This window comes from Vidua macroura, chromosome 8, assembly GCF_024509145.1.
Source record: "Vidua macroura isolate BioBank_ID:100142 chromosome 8, ASM2450914v1, whole genome shotgun sequence".
NCBI lineage: Eukaryota > Metazoa > Chordata > Aves > Passeriformes > Viduidae > Vidua > Vidua macroura.
The window spans coordinates 35,259,652-35,275,251 of NC_071578.1; the positions used below are offsets into that span (position 1 = coordinate 35,259,652).

A 15,600-nucleotide genomic window follows, 5' to 3' on the forward strand; every position below is an offset into this window, starting at 1 on the left:
ATGCAGTATTCAGCACAGTTGGCACCAATCAAACTGATTACCAAACAGAACATCCTTTGAGTAGTTCACCTGAACTACCAAGAGCAGTTGACAAAGAAAAAAGGGTTTCTCCAGCTTTTTTTTATTCTTTTTTTTTTTTTAAGTCCTGGCAACAGACAAGTATTTATTTCTACAGTGTACTTGGCTTTGCAGTACAGTACTTACCATTGCGTGCACACACTTAAGTCAATCCCTGTAAGAGCCTTGCAACAACGAATTGCCGTCTTTATCAGCACCGAAGGGTCCTTTTCTGGATCAGGTCCATCCAGTGAGGGGGACCAGTGTCCTCCAATAGCCATAGCTTCATCTTTGCCTTTCATACCCACTAAAAACTAGACAAAAAGAGTCTTCTGAATGTTCCCCTGCTAGGGATAAAAAGTCATTTTCCCGAAGTGCAAAGAATATTTCATAGCACACACACTGAAATCCGTGAGTAAACCGTGAAATTATTTTGAAATCTGAAAATGAAAATCAGTCAAGAAAGAGTTCAGTTATTTTTTTCCACAGATTATTTCAGCAATGGAATAGGTTTAAAACATCATCACTCATTCTTGCTTTCAAGATTTTCCATCAAATTTGTTTATTGATGTAGGCTTGTCCCTTTGCAATTAAAAGCTTTCTAACCCATAAGACAGACAGTAATTTAAATGGTGTCTTAACATTTAGAGATGCGCCTGCTTAAAAGTGATGAAGAAAAGCTACAGAAGGTGAGACCACAAGAGCATCATACCTATAAATGAAAGTATTCCCGTGTGCTGTAAGTTAGAATTCAACTGGAAAACAAGTCTGCTGTCCTGAAACACCACAGCACTTACAGCTTGTTCAGTTTAATGGTTAAATTTCACTTAACACACCAGCTGCTTAACTGTTGCTTCACTTATATTGTCTTCACAACTGAGCCCTTACAAAATCAGTAAGTGCTTCTAAAAAGCAGCTAACAAAGTTAATTATTTTAATTTACCTAAGTGGAACAAAGCAGTAAATATGAAGCTCCTATAAAGTGGAAAAAGAATTGACATATAAACTAGGTCTATCCAGAGGAAAAATGAAGTCATCATTCAGCTGTCTACAAACTCCTCTCTTATTGTCAAAAACAGCAAAGCTCTATAACCAACCTTTATTGCCAAAAGTGTCTGGCATTGAAGCATATTTACCTTTACAAGTCTAGCAGGATGCTGAAATCCATCACGAAGTTCTTGGGGATCCTCAGCCAGAGCACATGACTTGTGGTAGAGATCTTCCATGCTAGGACTAGCCATCAACATCACCTGTGGTGAGAGTCAGAGCAGTCTGGTGAAGGTCTCACTACAACTGATAAACAATGACAAGTTGCAAAAACACACACCAAAACTTAACAAGGTTGCTCTATATCCTAAACAGGTGTATGATAAAACAGGATGATCCTTCTCAGTTACTGACTATGTTTTGAAGCTCAACCTTCTGAAAGGCAGCTCTTGCTCTGCCCAAACAGACTGAAAAACCAGCATGTCTGATACTTGAGCTTTACAGTTTTTGTACACAGTAGGCGAGTAAGTTGAGTCTATATCTGAATATCAAAATATGCTGCATCAGGGGCTGTAATCATGTATAAAAGACCCCTTTATCAAAACATTTTCCTAGAACCTCTTCCATTTGAAGTATGTCATTAAAATAGGTCTGAGATTTTGCCAATCTGTGTTAGAAGTATTACATGTTAAAGATAGCTCTCAATCTACTTCAAACAAAACAATAAATAGTATAATTGAGATGAATAGGAAAGAATAACTAAACAGAATAATACAAACTGCACAGAAAGTATCCTTGAAGAAATAAAAAGGACTCCATTAACTACTCAAAATTAATTGCTTAAGAAATCATTCAGAGACCTTGCAGGAGCTGGCTTTCTTTCCTATAATCATATCACTGCAACTGCGTGCAGACAATGGAAGATACCTCTGTAAATGCAAGATTTAGCACAGCTCTAGTAACAGAAAAACAAACTGAATTTCAGCTGTGATTCTTTAAGCTCTACATACTACCTTTTTACTGAAAAGTTTAAAATACTGTATTTTGCTCAAGTGGCTGCAGAATATTTTCAGTTCAGTTATACCCACTTTTGCATCCTATTGATAAAAGAAATTTCTAATGAATAGTGGTATCGGTGGAAAAGCATACAAACCTTAGCACTGTAGAGATGATCAGCATCAGGTGGATCAAGGACAGCAGCGTTCTTATCTATAGGATCTACTTCTCTATGCATTACATAGAAATTACAGTAGTTTCCCAGCTGAAATGGTCTAGACATAGGGAAAGCATCCACCCACGTAAACTGAGCATCAAAGAAATCGCTCGGGATATACAAGTTCTGGTAACGCCTCCTCAGCTCCATCATATCACAGCTACGGCTGAAAGACACAGCAGAATTTGAAAGATACAGCAATTAAGAACTATTAACAAAGTACATCATTAAGAGGTATATTAATTGGCAATACAACCAGTGTATATTTGATGCTGTATATATAAAATCTCAAGAACGTAGGTTTGAATGTCACGCATGAAGTTTTAAAAAAAGTAACTATTAAACACTCTTCCAATTCAGGTGTCTGCATGTTAGGGCATATTCATTAAACAACGCTATAAAGCGATTTTGCAATAGCATTCTAAAGTAACACAGAACCTCCAGCAAGTTTATCATACAAGGTTCTTAGCCATTACGTACTTGACCCTTCTCTGAAGTCAGGATCACCATTCAACACCCACTTACACACACGTGGGCTGACACAGCTCACAGTAAGCTGTGCCACGATTAAGTGAACCGTAGGCAAACACCTGGCACTATAAACGTACCAGTCCAATGAAAACTTGGAAAACTGCACGGTGTAACGAGGAACGACGCGCCGGGGCCTCCGCGGGGACCTCTCCCGCTCCCGTCGGGGCGACCTCTCTCGGGAGCGTTTCCTCTGGGGAGATCTCTCCCGGGACCTGCGTCTCTCTCGCTCCCTTTCACGACTTAAAGGACACACACAAAATACAAATATTTTTGCAGGCTGGTAACACAAAGTGATTTCTAGCACAACAGAAGCCAGAGCTGTCAGAGACAACTCAAAAAAGGGAAGTTTCAGTAGAGTCTCTTTACAAGAGAAACTGATTCCACAACTCCCTACTTTCAGGCAGATAAGAACTCTTCCCTAATTCCTAAGGGTAACAACTTGTGGGTCTTGCTGACCCACTCTGGAGCAAGCAGCTCAGCTCTGGGTGAGGAAAGGTCTTCATGGAATGCTCAGATCACAGTCTGGTCTACACACCTCCTGTCATCTTTTCGGTTTGGCATAGGGTCTCCACCTCGGTCATTCCTCCCAGAAAATCTGGATGGTGGGTCCAGTCTTCGAGCTGGTTGTGGCTGTGAAACCAGACGGACTGGGGGCTGCAACAAACCACCTGAAACAGAATGTACAGCATCAATACAGAATATCTGCACTTGGCAAACATTGCTGCTTACAGCTGTTTCACTTGTGTACATTTCCTAACCTAACTCTACAGTCAAATTTATCCATTATTAACACCCACCCAAAGAAACTCAGGAGACCTAAGCTAGTCTTCACTGAGGCAAACTGACGCTCTATTTAAGTGAAATTGGTTTAAAAGCATCTTCTTGAGATGGAAGCCAATATGACCTAAGTACATAGAATTTATCTTAATAAACAGCTAAGCCTTCTCAAAAACTTAAATTACAAATAGAGTACCTACTCACTGAACTAAAGGAAAGCTGAAATCCTCATTTTAAGGCTATTCATACATAAAAATAACTGGCATCCTGAAAAATTTTCCTAAATCAATGTATCATACCGCTACATCAATCCCTCAGCACATAATTTCTTTGCCTCAAGACATTTATACAACTGATTTAAGTGGAGCAAATGTTACTAAACACCAACGAACAACTGTGACTACTTAGATTATAGTAAGCATTTATGCAAAACAATTCTGCTTCGGTTCTTCTACCCTTGCTTTTACTGTGTTAAGACCACTCCTAATATTATCACTTCTACCACGGATTCCTCAGCCACCTGAAGTTCAAGAGACTTCACCACCTTTGTTTTAGATTTGCCATGTTTGGCAGTGTTTCTTCTTTCAGATGCACACATGGCTAACTGAAATTAATAAGCAAAAAAATGACAGCTTTAACAACACAACTGCAAAACCTGATTTTGTGGAAAACTGCAGAGGATGCTGAAGGACTGCACTGCTATCAATACTTTCAACTCCCTACATGTCTGTGAAAGAACAAAAATTACATTGAATTTGCTTTCGGATTACAAAACCTTAACGTGAACAGGAGCCCACGGGGATTTCACAGTGGGGATTTCACTAACCAGGTGATTTCTGAGCTACTGCAGGCAATGCGCCTTGCACAAAGCTGCAGGAAGACATATTCAACCTGAAAACTCAATACATCCCCTCCATGTTATTTCAGCTATTACTTCAGCCTTCCGATTAGCAAGAAAATAACCATTTTCCACCGAGCACCAGTGACCCCCCAACAAGGCGAGCACTGAAGGAGCACCTTTCTGCTGCGGCTGCTGCAGCAGCGGCTGCGGCTGCGTCTGGAGCAGAGGTGTGATGGACGCTGCTGAGATCTGCGCCTGCAGCAGGGACTGCGGCTGCGGCTGCGCCTGGACGCCGAAGGTCTGCTGCGCGATGGGCTGCAGGACGGCCGGCGGCGTCTTCAGCAGCGGCTGCGCCTGGCTCTGGTTCTGGCAGAGACACAGCGAGTCGGCAGCGAGCTCCAGCCGAGCCGGCCTCTGCCCGCCACGCCGCGCAACCCCTCCTACCTGGTTGGGCAGCGTCTGGATCCTTTGGGCGTTCCATTTGAACGGCATGTTGGGATTGTAAGTAGCTTCTACCAGAACTCTGTCACCCACCTGAGGTGTCTTGCCTTTAACAGCACTGCAAACGTTACAGAAAATGCACGTGAGAGGCTTTTTTAGCTAGGTTCTTTGCATGTTACATTTCAACATGGGAGAAAGTAGGCAAAATTAATTTTAAAAAGCTTACAGGAACAGCATCTATTCCCAAATTCAGCATTAGTGCTACCTGCTTCACTTCAGGAACGCACAGGAACTTAGTAAATCCATGTCTTTGGCCCTAAGGGAAAAGTTCCCCACACAGTCCCAAGTTAGGACATGCAGACAGCAGGTTTTATGCTTTTAATCACCCACAAATTCTGCAATTTTCTATTACACAAAGCTAGTAACCTCTGGGTCTCCCAGCTTTGGGCTTCGTATTAAAAAAATTCAAAAATTCACATGAAGTGCCTCAGAATTAGCCTCTATTAACCTCTCTGACTTTCACTGTTGAATGAAAACAACACACCATTGCACAGAGAATTACCGTGCAAGGATCTAAACCTTTGATTACTGAGAGCATCACGGAGTACATCTGCAGGCGAGCGTTCACAGCTTACCTAAGCTGAAAAAAGACATCTTCATCCACAAAGCCAAACGTATCATGTAGCTTAGTGACCATGCCAGTGAAGACACGCTGCTTCTGAGGCTGGGTTTGCTGCTGGCTGGAGCGGGGGGCCGGGTAGGAGACAGTGATCTGTGCTGCCGGCTGGGGCGTGGACAGGCTGAGGCTGGTCGGGAGCGCCACTGCCGGCTGCAAGCAAAACAAAGCCAACTCTCAGTCCTGTAACAGCTGGCACACTGACAGGGAACAGGTCCTTGAGCCACAGAGACAGCGGTTTAAAATGACTACAGCACCTAGAACAGGCATTTCAGACGGTGGAAGTTTCTTGTGGTTTTTGTTGGGTTTTTTTGAAGATCACATGTATCTTACTTTGAATGAAGACTGGCTTTGTTTATCCTTCTCTTTTACAAGAGTCAGCTTCCCCCAAAAATGCACTTTGTCCAGACAAAAAATATGAAGACTGCATTATTGTCTACAGGTAACTCATACAGTGGCCCTGAAGTGGAGATAAATTCCCAACTTTGCTAGGAATAAACGCTTAAGAGGTCATTCTGCATTTATATGCCACCTGTAATAGTAGAAGTCAGTAAAGGCTGAGGCCAACACAAACCCTTCCCTAACAGTTCATGTACTTCCCTTACAAAAGCAGAACACAGTAAGATAATGAAATCAAGTCAAACATTTTTACCTTTTCAAAGCCTGCTTAAAAGTTCAAGTGAAAATGGAACTCAAGCATTTTGCAGTGTGTTAAATGGCTGCATGTTTTAAACCCGTCAAGCTCAGCAAGGCTCTTTTTAAACCTCTTTATACACATACTGTTAATACAGGAAATTAAATTCCTTCACAAGGAAGAGAAAGATCTTCCCCGTTTTGTTATTTACTGCAAAACAACTGGACACTTGAAGTTCAAACAAAAAAAAATTAAGATATAATCAACACACATGTTCCCTTCAAGATTAAGGAAAAGTGGTTGCTATTAATTTTTGAAACCAAGGCTATGCATATTTTAACATCTGGATAAAATAAACCTGTACCAATAAAATGTCCATTCATATTAGTTCATTTTACAGATTAAAATACCAAGATGTGACAAATTTGCACTCTTGCATTATCTGTTTGGGGATGAAGACCAAACAATAAAACCAAACTAACCTGAGTTAAAAGGGTCTGCTGAGGTTGCTGCAACTTAAAATAAATAAAGTTATAAATTAATTTTATATGCTTAAGGAAATTGTACAATTCTACCTCCTCTTTACAAGTAAGAGTTTTTGCTTAATCTGAGTCAGTTACTAGTTTTCTAGGGCTTGGTCATTTCAGTAGTTTGCACATCTGTAAAACTGTGCTTATGGGGTTAATTTTGAGATTGTATAACCCGGCTTTACACAGAAAGGAGAAATGTTAAATTTTTTTGAACTGAAATTTAATAGCAATACCAAAAAAAATTTTGGCAGCTGGAACAGCTTAGGCATGTAATTCCCTTGTACTTTCATTCTTTTTAAAAAATCCTGTTAAGTTTGAAGATCATAACAAAAATCCAAAAGGGAACGTTTTTGGACAGCGTCTTTCCAGCAGTTAAAATACACGGCCCTGTTTGGAGCAAAGTTTAGCAGAGAATCATTTACACATGGAACAGTACGTATTTTTAAAATTTGTTTTTGCATGAAGGTAGGCAGCTTTCCATTCTGCATACGTCTTTCCAAGTTTATGAACTTCAAGCTCTCTTTTGCCACACAAAGTATTACTTAAGTTTCTTTAACAACTTCCCATATGAGGATGATTTCGGAGACAAATCCTACAAGACACACAATCGACATTATTTTTTAAGTTATTTGTGATGTACACAGTAAGAATCAGACAAACCTGTTGTTGTACACTATAGAGAGTCTGCTGAGGTTGTGAATATTGCTGAAACAGATAAAAGCAAAATATCTCATAAACAGGAGAATTATTACCACAATAATATAAAGTATAATTTACCTGCTTAGCAAGTTCTAGATAAAAACAATTAACATTAAACAATTTTAATTAAAAATAACTAATAATATCAATGAATATAATTTTCATAACAAATTTTCTGAGCCTTTAGAGTCGGCCCTGATGTTCTCTTTTTAGCTAAAGTCAGCAGCTTTTGTTAAGTCTGACACTTAGACAGTATTTAGGGCGCATTATGAAATCATGCAAAATCCCATAAAGGATATATATAATGACGTGAGATACTTGAAATTCTCAGTTTAGATGCAGCCAAACCCAAAGGGCTTTCCACAGCCAAAAATCAGCTCCTCCACAGCCCAAATCCCCACCTTCACAGATTAACTGCTAGCTATAAACCCAGCCCCCCGCCATCGATAAGACAGGTTCACACTGCAATGTTCACCATTTTCCATTCTCCTTTCCTCCTGGATCCTTTAGCTTTACGGAGTTCGGGGAGCGCCGGCCGCTGTGTGTGCTTTACCTGCTGCAGGGCCGCGGCCGCGGCTGCCGCCTGCTGCTGGAGCGCGGCGCTCTGCGTCAGCTGGTAGTTGGTGGGGGTCTGGGTGGTCAGGCCCGCGGCTGCCAGCGCCGTCTGCTGCGTGTAGATGGTCGGGGAGGCTCCCAGCAGCGAGGGCTGCTGCACGCCCAGGGCAGCTGCGGAGAGAACGGGGCCGGTGAGCGCCCAGGGCACCGCGGACAGCCCGGCTCACGACGCTCTGCGCCGCAGCCGGGCTCACCGAGGAGATGAATCAAGTTCCAAAATTCAAGACAAAGGATCACATCCCGCTAGCTTATCTTCTAAATTCATCTACCAGTAGTAAACCACAGCAAAGGAGCAGAGACCATTACTTTTCCTTCTCTAGAGCTGCTCGTGATTTTACAGTTCTGTAGTTGTAATCTCTACCTGCACCTACTCCCCCCCCACCCCGTGTACTTTTTTGAAGGTATTCCAGGTTCTGGGTGAGCCAAATGAAGACTGTTGCTCTGCTCTGTAAATTAATACATTGCATTCTATCTGAGGGCAAGAGAAAGCTTTACTGTAACAGCATCTCTGAAACAGAGGCTTATGGAACGTGTCCTCTGAAATCACCAAGTTTTTGCTTCACTCAGTACTGTCTTTGTCCCCTGTGAAGTGGGGGCTGGTGGAGAAGGAACAGCCTTGTAACAACAGAGGGTTTAATCAGTCTGCATGTAAAAGGGGACTCAAGCTCTCTCCAGCTCTTAATAGAAAGGGTTTGGGCTGCCCAGACTCAAACAGCCTAGAAGGAAAGATTAGTTTATTTTATTGTCATGCCATCTTTTAATTCACCACAGAACATAAGCAAATCACGAGGAGCAAAAATGCACAGGCTATGCTTCTGAACAAGGTATGCTCAAGATTTACAGATGGATCTTTTGGGTGACAAAGAACCCTGCAAAATGCAAATCTCAGCAAAAAACTGCAAATGTATCTGGAAACCTGCTCCCTCTTTGGCAGGACTTTTTCAAAAAGTTATCAGCAGCTGCATGATCATATATCACATCATTAAACTATCAGTCTAGTCCACATGTTTAAATAAAACTAGAGAGAAACTCTGCAGGGAAACATACTGCCAGCAAAACCAGCTCAGCCAGCCATCTTCAGAACTGAGCAACATTCAAGATTAACGTGGTTCTTCTCTCTTCCAAAGCCATCAAAGACACAGAATGGAATGAGGAACAGATTTACAGTATTCCTGCAGAGTTTGTGCTCCACACTGCTCTTACTGATGCAAAATGAACCTTTCATTCCTGTTCCAGGCATGCAGTAAAACACTGCTCGTAGTTGGTGATTGTTACCATAATGCTGTACCCCACTCAACAGGTCCTGAATAACATCACCCTTCCTACCACACTGCCCTTTCCAGCAGAGCAGTCTTTGCTGATGGCACTGATCATCTTATAATTTTGCAATGAAACAGGAAAGAAATACATAAACAGCACTGAAAATAACTGCTATCACTATGATCTGTATCAAATATTGCCACATAAGCATTCCAGGAAATAACAGTATTTTAAAAGTGAAATCAAGCATTCTGCAGCATAAAGCATTTAATTAACTTTTCCCCCTGGAAAATTCCAAAATTTGCATTTCTTTAGAAGCCAGCAAACAAAATTTGAGGCTTCTCTCCTGACAAACCCTCCACTGTCTTGATCCTCTTGCTTCATCACCAGCTCCAATTTGAATGTGCAGTTTGGACCATCCAGAAGGACACCCTCAACTGGATCCTCACCACTGTCTCACATAACACGCCTTAAACAGACCTTTAAATATAATTCAAAAGCTTTGCTGCTGTATCCTGGGACAACTTTCACTTTTCTTGGCCGTAATACTTTGCTGGCTCAGTCAAGGCAAATAACCAATGCATTCATCTATCTCCTCTTACTTCCACATGCCGAGCAGAAATTCCCATTAGTGCAGAAATTTGCTCCATGCTGTTACCTTTGAACATGTGTGACTATGCCAGCTATTGTCATTCAGTCCAAAGTTCTATCCTAATGTTGTTCCAGCACAGGGGGACGGAGTTGGGAAGCATTACCAAAAGCAAATTTCACAAGTTTCCTCCTACTCTGTGCACCAACGGTACCCACAAAAATGCTTACTCCCAAAACCAGATCTTGGGACTATTCAGCTCTTCCGTTTCACTATGGCAATTTCCATTTCAGCATAACCCAGAATTATCTCAAGCAATTCCCAGCCCATCCTAAGACCCTTATCCCATTTTGTCAGCTAAGGAAAAACAAGAAATTTTGCCATCTCTACTGTCACTTTTGGAGCATTTAATATTAACTGTGTGTCTATAGTCTCCGACACTGCAGAGCAACTTACTAAGAAAGGGCAAAGACAAAAGACAGCCAAGATCCTCTCAAAGGGTAACACCTGTAGTAACAAGTTTTTCAAAGCTGTATCTTGTTCCCACTGATTTGCCCCGAAGTATTCCAGGACTTTCATCTGACTACCTTTCATCTGTGTACTCATCTTGGTCGAACAGGCTCCAATTAATTAGGCAACTGAGTTTGCATTACTAGTTAAAAAAAAATAGAGAACAAAAAGGAAAAATCACACAGAAAAACAAGAGACAGAGAATGAATCAGACTGAGTCTGGAATTGACATCTGACTGCCACATTATTATTACTGGCAACAAGCATCTGCAGTGGCAAACAATAGCTTCTCAGGATTTGTAATCATCTCAGTAAGTACAGCAATGGAGATGCCTTCTTTCAAATGCAGTGCAAACAACTCCCACTGGCACCAAATACTGTGTGGCACCTCCAGCTGGAAGGGCTCAGACAAACTGGGGTCCCAGGCTGCAGCTCTGGGTTAGGTTACAGACATTTCTGTTGCAACCAACACAAAGACAGTATTTAGTAGACCCTCTTCCTACCCTAAAACCCTAAAGATCCCTAGAAGTTGGGGAAACATCTTCAAAACACATAGCTACATATGTCTCCTTGGTAAGTGACATCGGTTTATTAGAATTACAGTAAAGGAGTACCCCACGCAGGGCTTGGGACACTTCACACAGTTGTCAGAAATTGTGAGATTGGGTCCCTGGGCTTCCAACTTTCTTTAAGTTTCACACACTTGCAATACAAACATCACACAACCTACTCCAAAACCTCTCCTTTTAACAGGCAGGCACTAGAAACCAGGCTCAGCCTATTTGTCATGGGACATCTGTTTACAGCAAGCCAGCACACTGTGCACCAGCTCCTATTCCTTAGTGGGCTGAGATTCACCACATGCTCACCCTGTTCTCACACACTGCTTCAGTCACCTCACAGGGCCACCAGCAGTAACAAGACACTAAGCTGCAGGCATTTCAGCTCTCATCAGCTGCACCATTCCTCACTCCAACGCAATTAAGTCTTGATACAGCAAAGACAACACCACCAATCAGGCAGAACACAGCAGAGCCAGGACTTCCCCAGCACTACAGTTCTATAGAGCCAGGCTTTCCCTTACAGCCCATAAACAGCACGGGGCAAGCACTGTGACACAAACCAGAGAGGTGCCAAAAATGAAGAGCTACAGAGCAGGAGGGAATTCTCCTTTGCAGGCGTTTCAGGAGTTTGCACATCATTATGCAAGTTAGAAGTCATTTTCTGTAGTAGGCATGATTTAATTTATGCTTTAACAATGCTTAACCACCATGGCGGGGGCTTTATTCTGGTTTTAGCCTTGTGATGCAGAAAAGCATGAGATGAGGAGCAGACAAAAATTCACTGTGATCACATGTAGGAGTTTCTCTTCACACATTGATCTCTGCTGGCACCTGGAATTGCCCATCCCTCTTCTAATTTCACAGGCACAGAGAGTAATTAATAAGCCCTCCCAAAGTGATCACAGACCCTTCATTACATAGCACATCAGTCTACAACTAGTGTGCCACACCTTAATAATTAAGAGTTTTAACTCATTTTAACTTCTTCAGCAGGGATGGCCAAGGCAGCATCCACATCAGCAATTAAAAAAAAAAAAATCCACCAAAAAATTGCCTAAACCAAAACAATGAAAAACACAAACCCCCCAACACTGATATTACCTTTTCTGCAATTATCAAATTGGGTTTCTAACACCATTACTCACTGCTTCTGATAGCTTGAAAAAAACTATTTATCATGTTGTTTGTGTCACAAAAATGAAGATCTCCTTCCCTCATACCCAAGCACCTCAAAGCTTTTGAGAAGGAACCTGACACTTGGATGAGAACAGCTGGCATGCATAAATACATGAAACAGCTTAGGCCAACCCTCTGAAATGATATTTTTGAAACGAGTTTACTGAGATTCACAAGGATAAGCCAATATGCACCATTTCTTGGGTGCAACACGGGTGAGCAGCAGTTGAGGCTGGTCAGCACCTCTTCCTTAGGAATACAGCCTCTCTGGAAGGTCACAGCTTCACACTGAAAGGGGCAAGTTCAAGTGGAAACACTTCTTCAGCTCCCAGCAGTGTCAAAGAGCACTGCTTACCTTCCAAAAGATGCTTCCTGTGCTCTTTATATTAAAAAAGCAGGGGAACAAGCTGCTGTTTTAGTTGGATTCTTCAGCTGGGCAGAAGAATCCCAGGGACTGCATTCAGCAGAGCACATGGGGAAGAAAGAGGATGCAGACACGGTGACTGTGTACTGCAGCAGGAACAGGAAAGGACACCACAACGTGAAGAGGACACCAGGAACACGAAGGAACGTGGGGCTAGCACAGGAAGAAGGTAGAAGTGCAACCAAATGTTACATCTTTAGTGGCTCTCATGTCTGAGTCAGGTGCTGCTGGGTGAGATGAACAGCTATAAATCCCTGCAGATGCTGGCCTCGTTGAGCAGGTGAAAAATCTCTCACAGCAACTGATGTTGACCAGTCCTATCCCAGTTACATCTGCACTTCCTTTAATTTAAGGAGGCTCAGAAGTAGGCTGGCCCAGGCAGAGTCACAAGCATAAGAAAAGGGGTAGGAGGCTGATGTGTGCTCCATCCAGCCCTCCTCCAGGGCTCCCTCCTGCTCCCACCTCAGCAAGCTCTAAGATGACTGCCAGCTCCTCCCTTTGGAAGGTTTTGTGCAGCTTTCCCTCTGGAACAGGACATGGAGCTGGGCCTCCACCTTCCCCCACTATTTTTGATGCATCAGCTGTCACATCAGCCAACACACCAAGAACAGTCCAGCCCAGGAGCTCCCACTCCTTGACTGCTCCAACGTCTCCCCCAGTCTGACATGAGAACCAAAAGCAAAGTTTGTCTCTCCCACATTCCCAACCCTTTCCAGCTGTTAGGGATTTTCTTACAGAAGGAGATGGTGCCATTTGGATAAGGGAAGTGTGAGCTATTCAGAGAAACAGAGAAAAACTGCCTGTGGGCAGCTGCTTAGGGACAGCAACAGTTTAGGTGGGGAATGGAGCAGAGTGGGCACGGAGGAAAAGGAAAAGGCACACTGGGACAAAGTGCTGTGAGGCACAGGGTGGGTGGTCACTCCCTGGGGATACAGTGTGACTGGACCAAAGCCCATGGGAATCACTGCAGAGAGAGGACTCACCTCGGGGAAAAAAAACTGAGTCAGGAAAGGAGAAAGATTCCCACCCCAGAGAACTCACACATTGCCAGCCTTTGCCAGGCTGCCACTGACAAAGGAGCTGTGACACTGAACTTCACATCAAACCAGAGCAACTACAGAACCCACACATCTGAACCCTCTGAGTGCCACAGCTTTGCTGAGCTCTCTTCACACTGCACAGCACAGCTCCAACATTTAAGTAACAAACAAAACCTTCTTTGTACTCGAGGAAAGCACAAGGCACCCCAGAACTGGAAATGGAAGCACCAAAATTCATCATGCATCAAGCTTCACATTCTTGCTTCAAACCTTCTTTGCTGTAAGCCAACGTGCAAATGGAGCCAGCCAGGTTTTTTAAGCAGTGGCTTGCAATTAATAACATTTCCTAGCTAAATCAAAGGAAACTCTCTACCATTACTAGGGCAATACCTCTGGTTATTACAGGGACCTTTAAATTCTAATTTAACACTAAAAAATAAATCCCCCCCTTCTCACCCAAGTAACAAATTTCAGAGAACTTTCTACTATGTGGATTACATCTAATCCATTAATAAAACAAATAAATAAAATAATTTGTAAACATTGATTCAGCCTGCCCAGGAAATGAAACTCAGGCAGCACTTAAGAAATCTTCAATGCCTTACTAGAGCTGATATTATTTAGTCCAGAACCATGTAATTTAACAGGAGGTAATTTGATTTACACATCTTGGGATACGACTAACTCGATACGTTGTTTATTGACTGAAACAATCAATACAAATTGACCTGGGATTTTACTCACACCCCTTAAGAAAACCAAGTAACAAACAAAACCAACAGACAGTATTAGGCAACAACTTTTGAGGTCTCCAATGTGGGAAAAACTCCCGATTTAAACCACCTAAATAGACTTCGATAAATTAGCTAGCATCGTGCCACTCTGAAGTGCATACCCATGTATGGAATCTCCAAATCTACTAGATGTCAGGGTTCAAACATCGAGTGTAAACTGACCTGGCTGAGACACCGCAGTGGCTGTAAACTGAGTAGCCCAAGGGGGATTTTTCTGTCCTCCAAACTGAGCCATGGCAGAAGGTAGAATCTCCTGGGTGTCTATCTTCCGTAACTGCAATCTAGTAAAATAAAGCGCAGCTGCAATCTTTGATACAAATACCGTCAGGCTATTTTAATTCTGGGCCAAAAAAAAAAAAAAAAAAAAAAAAAGAACCCAACCAAACAACAACAACAAAACCCCTCGAAACCAGAAAAAAAAAAGTCTCGAAACATTAGTTTTACATCCCTAAAGCCTGGTGGGCAACATGCGTCACGTATGGGAAACACAGGAAGTTGTAAGGCGAGTTATTTTATTTCCCCAAAGCACAATCTCCATCTCCCACTTCTTAAAAATGGGACTAACGCGACTCAAGAGGCCAAAACGCATTGCCATTTCCAGGAAGAGGGAGGCAAAGGTGGCTCTGCGGAACCAAGAACTCGTATTTGCTATTTGTTTCGCTCGGCTGCGCTCGGCCGGCGCGGGGAAGCGCCGCTCGCGTTCCCGCACGGCCGCGGCCGGCGCGGCGCACAAGGGCCCGGCGGCCACGCGGGCCGGGCCGCGCTCCGGCCCCGCCGCCTCCCGCCCGCCCCCGGGGCCCGCGAGCGGCTCCTTTACCCCTCGGCGGCCTCCGTTCCCGGCCGCGTGCCCGGGCCCCGCCGCCGGGCGGAAAGCGCCGCGCGGCAGAAAGGCGAAGCGAGGCGGCGGCGGCGCCGTGCCGGGCGGGAAGCGGCGCCTTCGCGCCCCTTCCCGCTCCTGCTCGCTTCTCCTTCCCGCTCGTCCTCGTCCCGCCGCCCCGGCCCTGCCCGGCCCCGCTCCGCTCCGGGGCGGCCGCCGGAGCCCGCGCGCCCCCGGCCCCTCGCGCCGCGCCCGCGGTACCTGCGCGAGACCGCGCCGCCGCCATCGCCGCCCGCCCCGCGCGTGCGCCGATGCCCCGCGCGACGTCACGGCTGCGACCGCGCGGGGCGGCGCGCGCGCCCGGCCCTGCCGCGTGCGGGGCCCGCGCGCTCGGGGGAGGGGCCGCGCCGCCATCTTGGGCGAGGC

The 15,600-nt window shown here is 44.1% G+C and overlaps 1 protein-coding gene and 1 non-coding gene across 8 annotated transcripts in view; both read right to left on the bottom strand.

The window, feature by feature from the left end:
- Nucleotides 1–15,489, bottom strand: part of CCAR1 (cell division cycle and apoptosis regulator 1) — a 28,928-nt gene extending 13,439 nt beyond the window's left edge. For 2 of the 7 annotated variants that reach the window (XM_053983354.1, XM_053983350.1), the window contains exons 1-13: nt 15,175–15,306; nt 14,520–14,638; nt 7,862–8,112; nt 7,348–7,392; nt 6,640–6,672; nt 5,483–5,676; nt 4,851–4,965; nt 4,583–4,772; nt 3,324–3,456; nt 2,866–3,027; nt 2,198–2,423; nt 1,194–1,307; nt 205–371 (exon numbers count right to left, since the gene is read on the bottom strand). In XM_053983354.1, coding sequence (XP_053839329.1) covers nt 205–371; nt 1,194–1,307; nt 2,198–2,423; nt 2,866–3,027; nt 3,324–3,456; nt 4,583–4,772; nt 4,851–4,965; nt 5,483–5,676; nt 6,640–6,672; nt 7,348–7,392; nt 7,862–8,112; nt 14,520–14,592 — 1,703 coding nt within the window. In that variant the 5' untranslated portion in view covers nt 14,593–14,638; nt 15,175–15,306. Of the gene's footprint in view, nt 1–204; nt 372–1,193; nt 1,308–2,197; nt 2,424–2,865; nt 3,028–3,323; nt 3,457–4,582; nt 4,773–4,850; nt 4,966–5,482; nt 5,677–6,639; nt 6,673–7,347; nt 7,393–7,861; nt 8,113–14,519; nt 14,639–15,174; nt 15,307–15,435 lie in introns of those variants that run through there. The other 5 variants (XM_053983351.1, XM_053983355.1, XM_053983357.1 and 2 more) reach the window with 5 other exon arrangements.
- Nucleotides 523–586, bottom strand: LOC128811142 (small nucleolar RNA SNORD98). Its single transcript, XR_008438250.1, has one exon. It is a non-coding gene; the product is annotated as a small nucleolar RNA SNORD98 (small nucleolar RNA).
- Nucleotides 15,490–15,600: the final 111 nt, after the last annotated feature.